At 39.5% G+C, this 18,844-nt stretch overlaps 1 protein-coding gene across 2 annotated transcripts; it reads right to left on the bottom strand.

The window, feature by feature from the left end:
• Positions 1–2,815: 2,815 nt before the first annotated feature.
• fes (FES proto-oncogene, tyrosine kinase) lies at positions 2,816–18,835 on the bottom strand. Of its 2 annotated transcripts, XM_034879018.1 has the most exons (18): positions 18,455–18,828; positions 17,201–17,374; positions 15,199–15,295; positions 14,915–15,098; positions 13,769–13,906; positions 13,543–13,662; positions 13,238–13,360; positions 11,260–11,455; positions 9,853–9,933; positions 8,835–9,044; positions 8,314–8,436; positions 7,986–8,039; positions 7,128–7,246; positions 6,941–7,035; positions 6,641–6,764; positions 3,427–3,584; positions 3,178–3,300; positions 2,816–3,000 (listed from the first exon to the last, which is right to left on the bottom strand). In XM_034879018.1, exons 1-18 carry the CDS (start codon positions 18,677–18,679, stop codon positions 2,858–2,860), a joined length of 2,487 nt encoding a protein of 828 aa, XP_034734909.1. In that variant the 5' UTR covers positions 18,680–18,828; the 3' UTR covers positions 2,816–2,857. The 2 variants fall into 2 exon arrangements, 1 of the variants encoding a protein (XP_034734909.1); XR_004657610.1 differs by lacking the exons at positions 2,816–3,000; positions 3,178–3,300; positions 3,427–3,584; ... (1 more) ...; positions 6,941–7,035; positions 7,128–7,246 and having other exon boundaries at positions 8,314–8,439; positions 18,455–18,835.
• Positions 18,836–18,844: the final 9 nt, after the last annotated feature.

Genomic DNA, 18,844 nt, shown 5'->3' with positions numbered 1-18,844 from the left:
AGTCTATCAAACGCACGGCTCAACAATAAAGAATTTATTGAGAAAGGGGAAATGGGAAGGCGGACGAAAACAGGAAAACACAGGGAGACAAATGTTCTAGATATGGTTGTTCTTTAGCAAGTTTTACCAGCATAACTGGCACAACGAACAAGTGAAGAATGAATGGAGAGTTGGGGTAGTGTGGCAGGCAGGTGTGTACGCCGGCAGCAGGTGATTACTGATGAAAGTCAGGTGTGTGTTGTCAGCTGACTTCAGCATGAGGGAGAGTGAGAAGCAAAAAAAACAGCAGGGTAACAGGGCAGGCCAACAGAAAACTTGGAAAAATAGTAAACAAAACAAATAATCATGACCAGCTTGACCCCAACCATAACACCTACTTTCCTAGTATTGTGAGGTCCCTGGGAGCTCTGATCAGAGTCAGTTGTGATTGTGTGTTGAAGATGTGGGGGAAATAAATGCACAGGCTGCACGCACTTCATATGACACTTGACAGATAAAATTGTGTCACAGTCTGTAAACTACTGTATGACTTGCAATTGCAGAATAGCTCAACAACAGATGATTGACATCTGACAGTTAAAAGACAATGCATATGTAGGTAAAATAAAAATTGTTTTTCATAAATCTGTTTGATTTGTTACCTTGGAGCCAAATAAAGACAAATACAGGCCTCAGCGTCAGGTAACTAAAAGCTACAGAACATGCTCAACCGGTGAAGGGATTGTAGTCACACAACAGTTGGGAATCAGTTTCAGAAAACACAAAAAATGAATCATACATGGCAATCATACCTTTAACGAGATGGGTCATGAGTTACAGGCGCCACACCTTCCTCGTTGCAGGAATGTTTCATCTTAGAAAGATCCTCATTTAAGCTTTACTGGGTGTGTCTGACATATTTATTTGACATGTTTCACTTTGGCAGGTTGTTGTGCCATCTAATCTTCAATTTGTTCTGTTCTGTCAGTCCCACAAGGGCTGAGGCAGCTGCTGATTACATTCAACTTGCAAGAAACACTGTAAATTGGTGATCGCTCCATGGAGGACTTATTACAAAACTACACTGCCTTTTTTGTATGTAGTTCTGAAGAAACATTTATTTGGTGAACTTATTACAGAAGTTAAGAGACCTCTGCAGTGGAAATTTCTTAAAGGATTAATGTTGTAGTGTCTTGTTACTGCAATATGAAAAAGATTATCCGTGCTAATGATACTAATCCATTTCAAGTTAGGCTTAATTGACTGCACATAATTTTAAGAACTTTTGAATGATCTCCCAGCACAACTGACACTTAGCCAGTTCTATTCAGTGCCAGACAGTAGCTCCAGGCGGCACCACTGTTTGCAAAGAGATACGGATCATTTCACTGTAACCTCTCCATGACATCACACACCCGTACAGACATCATGAGACATGTCATGTCAATCAACAATGTAATTTGCCTTGACTCAACTAAAGCCAGAGACTTAAGATTATGGCAGCGTTTATGTTCTCTTGACACGGTAGTAAAAAACAAGAGAGAATGAAGTTTTTGTCAAATAACCAAACAATACTTTTTTGTCAGATTTGATTGACGATTTCTAGTCCAGTCATGGTCCCCTTTCAGTTTTAACTTAATTTTAATACTACTAACACAAGCAAAGAGATGTAGCAAGGGCTGTTTATCCACCATATACCAGGGAAAAAGTTCCACAACACTACAAGTCTGGCCACCCAAAGGCGTCCCCATCAGCGGCCTTGTTACTGCTAACCAAAGGGGTTGTTTACCAAACTTTTAACCAGACAAACTGCAATTCCTGGATGGGTATAATATCCTTATTTTGTATTTGTGAAGTTGTCTGACAAAATAAGCATAATTGCAGGTTAGAACAATTGCTGTGTAATGGGCTATCCTAACCTTTCAAGCATAACAGTCCCGGGAGAGAAAACAATCCAGCACTCCCATTCCACATTCCCCCATAAAACCACAACTGTAAATCTAAAAAAAATTGATGAAAGGAGTTGATTAATCAGCTTTCAAGGTGCTGGTGGAGCCAGGCTAGCTTATTCTGCCTGTTTCCAGTCTCTATGCCAAGCTAAGCTAACCAGCTGCTTATTAAGTAGAATGGTACCAATCTTCTCATCTTACTCCTGAGAAGAAGAAAAAATATAGATGTTCCCCAACGTGAACTATTACAATAAAATTGCCACAAATTCCTTGGCCAGGCTTGCATCAACACAGTACTATAACATGCTAATATCATGTTAAGATTGATCCCCACGAGCAGCTTTCAGTTAACGTCCTGTGAAAAAAGAGTAAAAAGGACAGCTTCAACAGGCCTGCACTTTTATTTTAGATATTTAAAGGCAGTCATGTTACACCTACATGCTTCCATTCCATTGACTTTGACTCAAGAGGGGAGGCCTGCAGTTGGATCCTAAAAACCCAACAGGTGACACAAATGCTTTCAAGGCTGTGTTAATTTAAACCTCATCGTCCCCATGTGTGTGTTGTCAGCCTCTCAGGAGGAAGTGATAGTTTGTTTCTGTGCTGTCTTTCAGACAAGCCACATGGGGTTTACACACAAGAGTTATGGTAATAATATACAGCACAGTGGTACGTTGTGTTTACAGTAACACACGTTTGTGTTATAGCAAAAGAAACTGATGTGTTGAAAGCTTCTGTTCTTAGGAGGAGGAATTAAAAACAGACACACAAGGCAAGAAGTTATGATACAAGAATGCTGCCATCCACTGGTCAACTGATATTTTACAAGTCAAAAACACAATTCCAAGTTTATTTCCACAACCAAAGGGTTCCAATATTAGTTATTCTTCACTTTGCTTCTATATGCAGGTCCAATAAATAGGTTTGTATTATGTCATTTTGTTGTATATGACACTAAGCTCAGCCCGAAGTTTCTTGAATGATGGTCTGTTTCTGGGGTCGTACTGCCAGCAACTGTTCATAATCCTGGAGATTTCCACAGGGCAACAATGTGGAGCGGGCATACGGTATCCTGCAACATAACACAGACAGGTATTGATATACGCTTAGCACCCTGTACACATTTTTGAAACGTGGAGTTCAGAAATGGAATCAGTGTCAGAATCAACGAATGAGCAGGGATTTTCCTCGATAGCATCTGAACACAAACTCATTGACACTTGGCTTATTTAGCCTGATGAGTCTTTACCTTTCTCCACCTCGTCTCGTGTCTGTTGGTTAGTCATGCTCGTGTAGGGCGTCATTCCCATGGAGAAGGTCTCCCACAGTAAGACCCCAAAGCTCCAGACATCACTCTCTTTGGTATAACGACCTAAAACACCAGCAGGGGGCGACATTAGCAAAGGCATGCATGTCAGTTTATAATTGAACACTGGCAGAAAGGAGCAGGAGATATGTTTCTGGTTGTGACCGCAGGGCAGAAAAAGTTTTGACGTACCATAGTTCAGGGCCTCAGGAGCCGTCCATTTGACAGGGATCTGTCTCAGGCTGCCCTCTGCAGAGTAGACACCATCATCTTGCTGACGGGACATCCCAAAGTCACTGATCTTCACCACATTTTGCTCTGCAACCAGACAGTTTCTTGCTGCCAGGTCCCTTAAATAAAGACAAGGAAGAAGAAAAAAAAGATTTAAGTGGCATGCATGCATGAAAAATGGATACAAAAGAGACAGAAGTGAATTATGTTCTGTATGTAAAAAATGAGAAACAGCAAGAGAACAGACTAAAACGGGTGAGAAAACAGGCATTCTTCTCATGTCTTTAGTGTTGCGTGAGGCAGTTTGACATGCAGTGTTAGAGGCTGAGCATCTGCCAGCAGTCTGCTCTCTAATCGGTCCCCGCTGGGCAAATCACACAGTGCTCCTGCAATGAGCCGGGTGTCACAACCTCATGTCTTCCCTGGAGCAGACATCCTCCACTGATGCCTTACCTAAAGCACCGCAATTGCTCCCACTCACTGATTCCCTAAAACAATTCTATTTGAGGTTGCATCATTTCAAATGCACAACATATTCTTGATCATCACTTTTTCCCACTTTTAACTTTTAATAAGGTTTTGAAAGCAAGATTTTGTGATTGTAGATTACGTACAAAGCCATGTTTGATCTTCATAATCAGTTCCTGCTCACCTTGCGATCCACAGTCTTTAGAGGTTGTGAACCAGTTTTCCTCTGGGCTCGTACAACATGTACAAAAAGAATCATCACAGCCATGTCAGCATCCTTGCATTTCCTCCCTGTCTCCCTTACAGCTGATTTTAAAATCATATTACCGGTGAACAAGAATGTACCAGGCCCTAAATGGTTTTACACCTTTACATGAAGTGGACTCTTCTACCAACAAAAAAGTATAGAGATGCAGTCTGTCCTTGTTATTGACCTGTGGAATAAAATATATTGTATAATATTACTAGGAAGGTCAAGGTGCTTTTTTGTGGACTAAAATCCAAAGGAAGTCAGGACAGCAGTCACTACCCATCTTCCACCACCACACGTTAAGCACTTATTACGCTATATCTAATTTTGTATTTATTTTTTAAAACTGCGTCGTGCCTCTCTGAACACCCAATGAGGTACTGGTATGTGCTGCTAAACTAATGGTTGTTCTGTCTTTGTTAGACTTATATTTATATAAGTGGAAAATAAAATTGTAGGTCAGCCAGCAGAGCATTCTTTCTGCTTCCTCTTCAAGGACACAACAACTTTCAGTTAATCAAGAACACTTTTTATCCTTCACGTTAAATCGACTGTTTAGATGCTAAATCAACATGTTGTGTTAGTCGGAAAGTGCAGGTGGGTTAAAAGTTGGATAGACTCGCATTCCCAGACCTACCTAACAGTTGGATAACAAGAATGTTAGGGAAGTAAATTATGTTCTGTATTATATACAATGAATGCTTTAAGGTCCATCTGCCTGCAGCGTGATTCACACTTGGTTCACACATGCATTTTGAACAATTATTTGTCTTACACACTGCTCTGCTGTATTTTATGTTGTTTCCTGCGTGTTATATTGTTGTTGGCTTTAGATTCACCACATAGTTAAGACATAAAGTAGGCCTACAGTGTTCTCTGATCTAACAATGCTTCTTTGAGTTAGTTTGTATGTTGGTTTGGTAAGAAATATCTTTGTTATGTATTAGATTGTACAAGACATTTACAATATCTGTAACTTCATTCATTCGCTGTTTAGCAACCAGTCAATAACATGCAATCATGTTCATTCAGTGTTGATAGACCAATCAATATAACCAGAAACTCCTCACTTTAAAGCATCAGTCACACCAAAAAGTGGCAATAACTCTTCCACAAGACACTGATGGGGTTGGTGGGGACATAGTGACTATCTGCAGGGCTAGTTTGTAAGGTGCTGGAGCTGGTGAGCCAAACGTTTACCTGCTACTCATCCCAGCCGGGGTAGCGCTAGTCAGTCAAAATCTCTGTCTATTATTTACTGTTGTGTTTTCTTCCCTCTGGAATTTGTTTTACCATTGCACACCATTTTGTTCAATAAAAAGTAATCAGAAAGGCAAGAACAGATGTAAAGCTCTTCAAACAACCAAGCTTGCTAAAGGTCAGACAGCAAACTTGTCCAAAAAAAAAGTAATTGTACAATCCACTCCTGTCTAATGCCATGCCTTTCTGCAAACCATATCTCTTTTGTGGAACAGTTTTTTTTTTCAGACAGTGGGACTTTTTTTTTTTTTAAAGGTGTGTTATAAGATATATTCGATGTACTATATTCAACTATATTCAACTGCTTGGCTGTGTAGCAATATAGGGGTGATTGTCACACTCTGTTCTCATAAAAGCTTATGCAAGCATTTCACAGGATGTTCTTTTTGTTGAAACATGTATCTCACTAAAGCACAAGGACGAAGGCCCAAACGGTTAGGACTGACACAAACACTCACACACTGACACACACACTCACACACTATTCTGTTTGTATCAGTCCGGTTAGGACTGACACACACACTCACACACTATTCTGTTTGTATCAACCTATAAATAAAGGAACAAGGAACTGTCTCGGCGCGACTCTCTTGGGTGTTTCAGCCGAGCAGGTTGCCCTTTGTACAAAGTAGTTTGGTTGTCCCGTGTCATCTCTTGAGCCATCTTGAACGTGAAGAGAGAAATCTCTTAACAAGGTGTTAGCTATTGGTCAATAGCCTGATATTCAACGTAGGTCTATCTGTGACTGTAAGTGCACGATACACCCTTGAAATGGCCGCAGTTTGGTTTGGTTTAGAAACCAAAACTTCTTGGTTAGGTTAAGTAAAAGATCATGGTTTGATTAAAATAATATATTAATCTAGAAAGTTATACTTAAGTGTATATTTTTGGCGAACTTCTCCGAAGTATAAAAAATATACACTATGCGGGACATTCATATGGAATAATCTCGCTTGGTGGGGATCCTTGTTGCTGCTCTGAATCAGATCTTTCAGTTGCCAAATCTAACAGCACGACCGTGACACTATAAATGGTGAAATCCAAGACGTGCCTCTGAGTTACATCATACGATGTCATAATATTAACTGTTCCTAATTTAATAATAAGGCCAATAATTTGTACAACTACTACATTTGTATGGAATATTGTATACAATAATATCGTATTGTACAAATATTGATTAATTGATTGACCAACCTGTGGATACAATTCTTGCTCTCCAGGAACTCCATGCCAGATGCTACATTTTCTGTCATTTTGACCAACATCTTAGGCTTCAGATTGTGACCCTCATGCCGTAAGTAGGATAGAAAATCCCCACCTTATGAAATGTGCACACACACACCAACACACACACATACACACACAAATACATACATATAAAGAGAGTGATGATAGACAAACAAATCATGGAAACAATAATAGTAGAATAAAGCTTGAAGCTGTTATGTAAACAAGCTGAGAGATAAAGCTAGAGTCTAACAGGATCATATTTACCTTGAACAAGCTCCATGATGATGTAGATGGGCTGTTTCTGAGTACACACTCCTATCAGCTTCACAATGTTAGGATGGTCATATTGCTTCAGGATCCTGGACAGCATAGGAGAGGTGTGTGTGTGTGTGTGTGTGTGTGTGTGTGTGTGTGTGTGTGTGTGTGTGTGTGTGTGTGGATTGGTACTTACCTGGCTTCTATCAGGAACTTACTCTTGTGCTCCGGGGCCAGGTTCTCTTTACAGGATTTCACTGCCACAGGAGTGTTATCAGAACGTAAACGACCACTGTACACTTCTCCAAAGTTACCCTGTGTAGTATGAACATGATAAGTTACTGTTTTTTTAACATTCTTTTGTAATCCAAAGTTACAACCATTTTTCTTGACGGATAGTTACCATATGTGCACAATTTCATGACAACTTAAAATGAAATAGGAGGTAAACATGTAAATCTATTATGACTACTTTCAAGTTTTCAAACTATAGAAACTATCTATAATTGGCAGTGGGTTAAATTTGTAAGATAGCTTAAAAGAAAGGGGTTTTGGCTGCTCTATCTGAAAGCCCTTCTTAAAGTGATTTCCGTGTGACTGATGGTGGACTAAATGTACAGTTCTCCAGTTTTTCATGTTGAGCTGCAGCTAATATGAGATATCAAGACTCTAAATTACACCGGATATTTTCCACAGTTTATAAGTTCCCTTTTTTGTATTTCCAAGGACAGTGTTTGCTTGCTAAGCCACAGCTGAAAATAGGAAGTTTGTACTGAAAATACTTTGGACGATATTGAATTGAAATTTTAAAGCCAATTATTGTAACTCATTAAGCACGACTTCCTTGCCCATCGACCATACTTCCCATTAAGGTTAAGTCAAATATGTTCACAACATTTCGAGAGATCTCACTCAGATACAGGCAAATACTTAGGCACAGTACTCATGGATAATTCCGCTTAAAGGAATAATAAATAGCAATGAATAATTTTTTGTTGGTGCTTTTTCTCACTTTACTTTTACGTTTCTGTAAACATATGTTAAGTTTACCCACCCGTCCAATGAGGGGTCCCAAGATAACATCATCATGTTCCAAGACCCACTTGTCCTAATGGGGTTAGAAAGGAACAATATGAGATGCATAGTAGTGCTGTTTTAAACTATGACACCAGCGAGGGTGGAGGGAAACAATGAGGGAAGAGAATTCAAAGGAAAGAGAGTAAGTTCAAGTTTTCATGTGGGATGACTGTGGAAGCACTTTAATAGTATGTTTAAATTGTGTGTTAAAGCCTTTTTAGGGTCAGTGCGTTTGTGTGTGTGTGTGTGTGTGTCTGTGTGTGTGTGTGTGTGTGTTTGTTTGTGTGTGTGTGTTACAGCAGTACCTTCGGTACAGGTTTTATCAGCACTATGTCACACTTCTTGGTGATGTGTTGATGTGAGGACAGCAGATGATGGATCAGCTGTGGGACACTGTGGAAGCCTTCTCCATCCAGACGGTACATATTCTACTGACACGGATGGAAAAGCATTTACAAGCGTGCAACTATGTGCAAACATGCAGGAAGCAGAAAATCTCGAAGACATAATAAAAAAAACGTATAAACAAAATAGACTTATAAATTGTTAGATTGTTTAAGTACTTGATTTTTTTCATTCTAAACATCTAAACTTCTATTTAATTTAAGAAAAAAACATTGAGCCGCACGCTCACATAACTTCCTGTTAAATAAACCGAATTGGGATGGAAACAGTACATCATTTAATTCAGTATAAATGGTCTTGTTCAATTGAAAATGTGCATACATATTCAAAACATGATGTGAAACGCACACAAAAACACATAAATGTAAAATGCACTTCTACAACTCTGCACAAAAGTGGTTTGGTCTATTAATTTACTTACATCAGTGTTCTGAATGAGGAAATGCTTGCAGGATCTTTCCCATTGCACAGAGAGCACATAGCCATCTTTCTCTTGACTCTTCCTCACCAAGAAATCTCCATCATTCGTCAGCAGTTGCTGGACCTCCAGTCTTGGAATGGCTCCGTGGTACCACTCCTGCTGCTCCAGAGGTCGATCCACCGCCTGTACCAGGTTGATGGATGGGAGCACCTGAAGAGAGAAAAGCACAATCTTTAAAACTGATGTAAAAAATAAACCAAAAAAAAGTTATGGAAGGATGAATGTTTAGGGTAATTCTGCAGAGAATATATAAAGATACTTCAGAGAAGAGTCTGTTATACTTTAGTCTAACCGCACCACTTTCCATGCCTCCAGGAAACCACATGATTGGTAGTCAGAGAGCAACAAGTAGTTCACACTCAAGGAAAATAGCAGATAATTTAGGCTTGAAGTTTGGACGCTAACTTGCTCAAGATGATTTTTTACAGCATGAACACAGTGGTTTTATCTTACTGAAATTGAAAACTGAAAGATTGATTGCACATTGATGGCCTTTAGAGAGTTTGTTGCAGCACAGCTGGGTCATTGCTCCATCTGTCAACAATGATAAAACAATGAAATATAAACTTGCTGCCCGAGAAGTTAACTTTTAGTAAAGTTTTAGCTTAGGGAGAATTTTGAAAGTATTGACTCTGACCAACAAAGATGACCTTGTTTAGTCCAACAGTGCTGTTAGGAGCACGAGACCCCAAAGAAAGGTAATGTGCCTGAGTGAGCTGATGTGCAATGGATACACTTTCTCCAAAGCATGATGAATTGCTTGTTTTGTGGTAAGTGCACAAAAACACACTGCAGTTAAAGTGTCCTTCAACTATAACACTGTCCTTCCTTTTAAAATGTCTTCAACAACCTTCTGAGAAACAGATATTGTTCCATGTGTTATGCCAAACAGTTTTGTACAATCACTTGTACTCTGTCATTGTTTCGTGACTTGATTGTAAATCAATGTTTAACCTACCTCCCATTTGGGTTTCAACAGGCCACTCAGATGGTTTATGATCCCGTCCATGAGGGGTTTGGAAAATGATGGGCTGTGGTCCTGATAAGAAGAAAATATCCAGAGCAAATCATGTTGGTCAATAAATTTAACATTACATAATGTAAAATTATTTTATCTCTCTCCTGTTACGGTTACTATCCCCCCCCCCCCTCCCTGTTTCTCTTCTCCCTCTTCAGATTGCAAAAAATACAGAAGAAGTACTTATAAGACTTGCAAGGCTGTTTTGAAATGATTATCTACTTCATTTGGTGGGCCCACTTGCAAAGACTTTTTTAGTACTAAAGCAAGATTTTTATTACGGGTTAACTTAATATCCAATTAATTTGTTACAAGCATAACTGGAGTAAAAAACAAAGGTGTGGTCTCAACTTACATGAGATGGTACGACATTTTGACAAAATCAAGCAATAAAAAGTCTACAGCAGGGGTTGTCAATGTTTTCTAGGCCATGGACCCCTTAGCTCAAAGAGAGAAAAAATAAGGACCCCCTACTGCATATATTGTAAACAATTTAGTTACATATTAAACTGGGCCAAATGGATAAAAATAAATGGGTATAATTTACACAACATGTTTTAACTATTAACATACATGTGCAAGGCACAGTGAATCTTTAAGCCTAACTGCTACCGTAGAGCCTATCTTACCTAAGCTTATCTCCAATATATTATATACATAATATAATTGCCAATTTATATTTGCTATAACCTAATATTTTAGATGAATCTTAGACACATATTTCGTTTTTGAAAAAACAACTTTCAAAAAAGAATTTTTAAAGATAATAAGGTGGCCTGTAGTAACTCTGAGGACCCCCAGGGGTCACGGACCCACTGTTGAAGATCTCTGGTCTGTGGAGGCGGTACTTTTGCACAGCACTGCTTAAAGATAAATGCTAATGTCAGCAAACATGCTAGCATACTTAAAATGACAAGAATTACATGCTGGTGTTAAGCAGATGTACAGCATATACCATACCATACCTATTTTCACCATCTTAGGTTAATGTATTAGCATGCTAACATTTACTAATTAGCACAAGTACAGCTAAGACTGATGACACCGTCATTAGTTTTGGAGGTATTTTCTCACAAACCAAAATATTCTACAATTCAGTTAAACCTGATGGTGGCACTCAACAAGAAGTCAGTGGATCCTTTGGGGAACATGAATATCTGTACAAAATACCATGGTAATCCATCCAATAGTTGTCAAGACATGTCACTAAAAACCAACATGCTCAAACTGCTGGCAAAGCTATGAAAAAGTGATAGGATCACCCAAGTCAGTATGGCTTCATTTTCTAATTAGATTGGGAGCTTAAAAAAAACAACAGTAACAAAGACTCCTGCAGGGAGAACATACGTTGCTTGTCTGGGACAAATTTGAGATGGTGTCTGGGTCCAGCTTCAGAGCACAGGGAGGTTCTTTGGAGCCCAGCTTGTCCAGTTTTTCCTTCAGAAGAAGCCTCTGAACCTCCAGCTTGGCTCTAACACCCTGAGACAGAGCAACCTGCCACCGGCACTCCTCCATCGCATGTCTCTTGCTAAACTGATAGACTCTGGACAAAGCAGAGAGCAACAGTACATCAGGGAGGGTGAATTATATTTGTGTGGGCCTTTTCAGGGTTAGCCACACAAAGGGTTGCACAAGTCAATAAAGTAACACAACACGGAAATAGCTTTTCTACGGAGATACATGACATCCAAAAAAAGAAAAAGAAATTACTAATATACTAATTTGTGTGACCTCTGAGGTACTGGCTTTGTGATGACTATAAATTAGAAAGCATGTGTCCAGATTAGTGTGAAGGGATGACATAACTACCCCAAACAATATTTTGAAGTTGGACTCTTTCTTAAGCATTTACAGTGGGGTCAAATAATCTGACAATTTACCCAATGTGCTAGTGCATTAAATTTTTAGTTCTTTCTTTTCTTTGCAGTAGAATACAATTGTTTTAAGTTATAAATGTAGGTCTAGTGTAAGGTTTTAGGAAGGTTATTACAAATGTAAGTCTTGCATGCAGTCACAGAGAAATACATTTTCAAAATGTTCAGATAAAATAAAAGACCTTAACATAATTTATATTTTAATTTTTTAATTTTACATTGTCTACCAAGCACGGGTAGACGATGTGCAGCAGCATCGGTGCAACACCGGCGTCCAAGTGATACCTTTGCCGGTAAAGCATCCGGGCTCGCAATATTATGTTGAAATGCCTTTTTGTAGTAGCAATTCCTTGCACTAACAGGCTTTTTAGAATGTCTTTGTAACTCATTACCAGAACAAAATACAATTAAACAAATCATCTCTGTCATCTGTGTTTGCTCTGTGCAGCCTATGTTCCCCACACAGGCAGGTAGGCCTATAGCAGAAGTGCCCGCAGTATGCTCTCATTAACACAATGTCCAAAGAAGCAAATCGCCAAGTCTGTGTGAAAGACAAGTTTGGGTTCATCAATGACTGGAGCTTTAATCAGCCCATATAGATTGACAGCAAGACTTATTTTCTGGATTCGAGCTGAAATGATGAACGATTGAAAGGCAATTACTCTGCAACTATTCGGATAATAAATTATATAAATATAAATAAATAAATATAAATTACTTGTTGCAGTCATTTTTTTCAAGCAAAACTGCAAAGGCTTTTCAAACATGAAGATTTGCTGCTCTACACACATACACAATAAGAGAAGTAAACTGAATACGTACAAAGCATTAATTTTTTATGATCTCAGAGTGATGGTAAGTAGGAACTACAGAAGCCCTCATTATTCAACTTCTTTAATTTAAAAGGATCTCAGCAACAAAAGGTCATGTTAATTCAACCTCATAAAGCATGTCACTGTTAATTTACAAAATGTTTCTTCAAAATAGAAACCAAAGGGCAGCATAACCTCCACACACCTCTCTGAACACCACTACCACCACCACCACCATATGTACTCTCCAGCTGTTCGTAAAAAAGTATCAACCTTTTGCTTATAAACATATTGTTTCCAGTTGTCCTCCAGGAGGTTGTTAATGACTCTATCACTCCCACAGGATTGTCAACCTCTAACACCTTCAGACAACCTCATCAACCAAGACAGATGAGAGAATCAAACTCCATACCTCGGACCATATTGCTGCATGGTACTGTACTTCATGAGGCAGGTACAGCCCCCTGAGACCCTGCTGGTTATTGCTGTTGCCCAGCCAAGAGCACACTAAGTTTGCCAGTAATCTGTCTTCACGGCTACCAAAGTGTGTGTCTTTTTATTTCAAAATCATCCTCTGTGACCTCTGAGGACAACGTAAGAGCATCATTGATTCTATGCTTGTGACTTTGATCTGCTCACCTCTGGCCTTTTTTTACACCTTCCCGCTCAGCGTCAAGCTCCAGCTCCAGCTGATCAACCGAGGACTGCTGGGAGCCCAGAGTCCGAGTCAGATCCAGCAGCTCCTCCTCTACCACAGTCAGTCTGGGAAAAGGAGACGGAGAAATAATGTGTATGAAGGAAGTCATTAATGCTAAACATACAGTCAGAGGAAATAGGAGGTAAAAAAAGAACAAGGAGGGTGAGAAGGAGGAGAAAGTAGTTGAGACAACACAAAGGAAAGTAGAGTTCAGTCATCTGGATGAAAATGTGTTGTTTGTTCTCACTTGTGCTGGATTGCCTCAAGCGTGAGGTCGTTCAGTTCAATCTCCCTGGGATTTAGCTGCTCAGTGTCTTCTAGAAGACTACAATCAAACTCTACACAAGCAGGAGTCTCGCCTACAGATCTACAACCACACACACATACACACACACACACACACACACACACACACACGTTAGCTTTCATGACTGCATTGTTGCCTTCGGCGGGGAAGTTTTTCCTCAGTCTACCTGTTCTGTTGGATGAAGCTCTCATATTCTCTTTGAGGATCGATGGCCGTTAGAGCAGAAGATATCTCCCTGTGGATCCGCACCACTTCATGATGGAGGAGAGTGGAGATGTCAAAATACTCTTGGAGAATCTCCTTTCTGGTTCAGGGGTCAGGGGTGTCACATGAAAGCAGAATAATACAAACTGAGACAAACACATTGCATTTTTCCAAAAGCATAAAAAACATAAGAATTTACAGGTTCATTGGTTGCAGGTTGATTCATATCACTGTTATGAAAATCTACTTTGAGAGATTGCCTGAAGCAATCAGTCCATCACAGTAAACATCTTAATGTTTGAATTCTTGTCATATTGTGTTGATCAATCAGGGCCTTTTTTGCAAACTTTGTGTTCAGCAGACAGTTATACATGGCATGACTCTACTAAATTTAGATGATTTCCATTTTGATCTTCAAACCTTATTAAAGAAATGTTTTGGGTTTTTGTAGCTAAGTTTTGTGAATGCAAAAACAAGGAAAAAATGTTAAAACCTTCACTACTCTCAACTGCATGACCAAATGTTAACACATTCGTTTATAACCCTGGCGTTCCACTTCCGGGATTGCTCCGGTGCTGCAGGAAATTCTGCCGGATGCATGTATTTTTCCGTTTCCACTTTCTTTGTGTTGGAGTACTCTTTTTGACTGCACCTCAGATCTCTTGCACTATTTTGCAGCTATTCTGTTTGGAGTTTAGTGCGTCTGTGACCGCCCATCATGATTCTGATTGGTTTAAAGAAATGCAATGAAACCAGAGCATGTTTTCCTTCCATCCCCAAAAGCGTAAAATGTGGAGTAGCCAGACCCTCCTTCAGCGCACTTTGGAGGAGGGTCTGGCAAAGCGAGACAAACATATTATTAACGCTGATTAAAAAAAAAAAAACTTATTGTGGAGTGTTCATTTAATAGGGGGAAACATGTGCATGAAGTGTGGAATTTTATTAGTTAAAATGTGCTTTTGAAGTTAGCATTGTTCTTATATGTACAGTGTTGTGTACCATTGTGTACAATGAAAACAGAAAAACAGTAAATAGAACCACACACACACACACACACACACACACACACACACACACACACACACACACTGTAGCAGATGCATCTTACAGTATGAGCACCATCTCCTGCTGCAGAGTCTGCAGTGCATTGAGCAGCGTGGGCTGGATCTGATTGTAGTGTTGCTGATGGTACACTTGAGCAGCTCGCACAGACAGCACATACTCGTTATGCAGCTCGTGGAGTTTCAGTGAAGCCTTTACGTAACGCTCTTTAGTCTTGTCTCGCTCTTTATCTGCACACACACACGTACAGGAAGGTGGAGATGACATTGTGTCATGATGGATATACACACGTCATTGTGAAACTGAAGTTCACGTACATGTGATTCTCACCTTTATAGGCATCCTGGTACTTCTTCTTAGCCTGAGTTACCTCTCTCACTGCCTGTCTGTAGTTGCTCTTCAGCCTCTCCAGCTCTGTCTGGGTCACCTGAAGCAGCCCACAGACACACACAGATGGAAAATATTTGGTTAAAAAAGGTTATTCAGAGGACCTACAGTATTTGTGTGGTTAAAAGCTGCCTCACAGAGTTGGAGCACTAAATGAGACAGGAAGTGGACAGTGACTCTGTTAGGTTTCACCGCAGAGGAACATGATACACCAGAGAAGAAGTAAGAGGAAATGATCTCTCTTTTGTGGGTTGCTGATGTTAATACTTTAAAACTCCACCAACAGCCTTTCTGAAATTTTTGTTCATTCACAATCACAACGTGAAGTCTATCTGTTGTACCACACAGCAATTCACACAAAACTAAAGTTGCCGTCTGCACAATAAAAATCAACTGTCTGCTAGAAGGCCAAACTGCAACCCAATATGGATAACCGAAAAGGAACACATAATTTTCCTGATGTAATTGGGTAATAAAAACAGTTGGGGCAGCCAACAGTTTGAGATTGCATCAAAATGCATTTACAGGCAATCTTTCCAGTCTACTGAACCTCATTTCATTCAACTGCTGTCAATTTATGATGCTGACACTGCAATGCACTTCTGCATGTTACAGTTTTTGATGATTGCTCACACACTGAAATCAAAAGTATTACAAAGTTATCAAAACCCCACACTCAAGGAGTGTTGGCCCAGATGTGCAATAAAGTCAATGTCAGCTTCAAACTTTTTGCAAAATATATAAAAAATACATAGTGATTTGCAAAACACTAAACACACTTGTAGTCATTAGACACAGAAGTATCTCATGATGTCCCTTCCTTGCAATTCCAAAGCACTCAAATTACCACACCTATGAGCCAATCTGTAAAACACAGCCATCAGTTGCGCAAACACATGACTGCTTTATTGTAGACACACGATTTAGGTTTAAGCAATATAGCAAAAGGGCAGCAGGTAAGTTCACCTGCCTTCAACCAAAATGAAAGGAGTCAGAAGAACAGGGAGGGTGAAAGTGGGAATCTACAGAGGAGGAGAAGGAGTTGGAGGAAGAGGTTTCCCTCATTCAGGCCATGGAGGACGCCTGTGAACAGGTTGACTTGCAGCTGTGCAAGGATGGATTCAACATTCAAGACGGTTCTTCCCACTTTATCTGGGCAATGAGGATATTGCCTGTGATGTTGATGAAAATCTCTGTCCAGATCCAGCTAGGAGAAGAGAAAATGTCTGTACCTTTTTAGATATTTTTTAGTTTTTTCTGTGATTGTAACCTGTACCAGGTACAGTATTTCATGTTTATCGGTTGTAACAGTGTCATGCACACAACTGTAGTAAATGTAAGAAAACTGGTACCTGAGTCTTGTGTAGTATTTGGTGAAACTATTGTATATTTGTACTTTCTCTGTGAACTTCATTTACAGTACTCCAATCACTGAGTAGTAGAATTGCTTAAAATGTTTAAGGTTAGCAACAGTAGTGTGTAACTGGTTCAAACTGAATTAAGTCATTTGGAACGTGTGCTTTCAAATTAGTGCTTAAGCAATTGAGAAAAAAACTGTAAGATGATATCTAGAAACAACAGTCCAACAGTAGTTGCAAAATAACTGTAATATTTATGATATGGATAGTAATTTTCTAAGTGCCATTGCTTTGTTTTTTGTCATCACTTAAAATTCAAAAAAGTAAATGTACCAAAGGGAAATAAACATTTAAGCAGTGTCAGTTCATGGACCACAGTAAATATGATTAAAGATCTTCCTTTAAAGATATATGCAAGGCATTTTTGTTTAGTTTGGCTTTTTGTGTGTCCGTCTTGTCTGTCTGTGTCAATATAGATAGTCAATCATAAGGAAAAAAAGCAAAAATAATCAAAGTTCATTACCTAAAAAGTTAACCCCTGTGTGTGTGTGTGTGTGTGTGTGTGTGTGTGTATGTTAGTCACACACCTTGCTGAGCTCCTGCTTCAGCAGGTTCCACTGCTCTGCGTAGGTTTTGCGGAGCTGCTGTTTGTCTCTGATGAGCAGCGTCAGTTTGCTGATGGGACCATTCAGCAGAGCCTCAGAGCGATTCTTCATCACCTGACTGAAGTAGTCAGTTTGAGAGACCAGCACTCCCCACGACTGACAGACAGACAGGGGACAAATGTCAGGGAGACAGGTCATTCAAAGAAGAGATCAACAGTCCTTCACAAGTTAACCCTCCGTTTGGGCTTGTTTGATTCTGATTCAGCATTTCTCTAAAAAATACTCAATTTCAATCATATTGTTAAAAGTCAGTCAATGGGACAAAACAAGTGCCTTATTATTTTCCAATTTTGAAAAACAATTTATGCATTTGCTCATTACTCCTGAACTTCCAGAATTGAAACAGTTTTCTGGGGAGCGTGTCGCCCTCTGCTGGAATTCAGATAGAATGAGGGTTTAAGTTACTTCTACATTTGCAGCACTTTACCACACAGGATGCGCAGTCCATCAAGATATGAACAATATAAATACAGTCTATGGTATAAAACTAAAGTAACAAGCCAATTTTTTAACATGTAAGGAGTAGAAAGTACTGATATTTGTGTTAAAATGTAAGTCAAAGTAAAAAGTCGCCACAAAAAAATATTAAAGCAAAAATCTGTACAGTAATGACGTATTTTTACTTCATAACTTGCCTTCTCTGTAAACCTTGGCATTTCACACACAGGTAGCACTACAACATCATGACACATTTTACTGGTTGTAACTTATGTATATATATTACATTATATTGTATACATATATATATGTATATATATATATCTATATATGTGTGTGTGTGTGTGTGTGTGCTCCCTAGGTGTTCTCTTATTTAGATTTGATGACATTAGAATACGTGGCTGTTTTTTGGACAGTATAAAACGCATTCTTGTTGACAGGTAACACAAATCTTCTGTTTAGGGAAGTATTTTGTCCCAATATGACCATCTATCTACACATTTTGTTGCACAAATAATTAAATACAAATACTTTTGGAGGGATTGAGGAAAATCTAATTCAATTATTTTTATGGGAAGCACTATATAGCACTATAAGAACTATTCTAATTATGAAAACTAATTAAGTCACACACTTGTATTATGCAGTGGCTTTATTCCACTTAAATGACTGGTGGTCAGTGATGATTAGTTTGCAGAGTTTGCAGATTGAGCTGCAGAGTGATCTTTAAGACCTCACCTTGTTGAGCTGGCTGATGTAGTCCTGTCCTGCACCAGGCTGGGGCCGGTCAAACTTTTCCACCATGGCAGCCATGTGGTGCAGCTGCACTGAAAACTCCCGCTCACTCTTAGCCCGCTGACCCATCCACTTCTTCATGACCTCCATCATGTGAAGCTCTGAGTCCAGCAGCCGCATGACAGCTGCATGTGCCTGGGGGCACCGCAGGTCCTCTCCAAAACCCATCTCTAAATATTTAACTTTCTTCTTAATTTCAGCAGTAAGTCCGTCAGCACCTTTGTTTTCTCATGAGTGGGACATACACGGAGCAGTGAGCTGCAGCAGCTGCTAATGACCAAGAGTAGTTATTTCTCGGTGGCCAAAGGCAGCTTTCACTTCCCTGTTAGAGCA

Source organism: Etheostoma cragini, chromosome 1, assembly GCF_013103735.1.
Source record: "Etheostoma cragini isolate CJK2018 chromosome 1, CSU_Ecrag_1.0, whole genome shotgun sequence".
Classification (NCBI taxonomy): domain Eukaryota; kingdom Metazoa; phylum Chordata; class Actinopteri; order Perciformes; family Percidae; genus Etheostoma; species Etheostoma cragini.
The sequence above is the reverse complement of the archived record's forward strand: the minus strand, read 5'-3'. Positions and strand labels throughout refer to the sequence as shown.

Excerpts from the sequence above, each read along its gene's own strand:
- fes (XM_034879018.1), bottom strand. The coding sequence starts at position 18,679 with ATGGGTTTTGGAGAGGACCTGCGGTGCCCCCAGGCACATGCAGCTGTC. Across the intron at positions 8,437-8,834 it reads TCCTCATTCAGAACACTGAT|AATATGTACCGTCTGGATGG; the intron begins GTAAGTAAATTA and ends CCGTGTCAGTAG. Across the intron at positions 3,301-3,426 it reads TCCTGAGGCCCTGAACTATG|GTCGTTATACCAAAGAGAGT; the intron begins GTACGTCAAAAC and ends CTGGTGTTTTAG.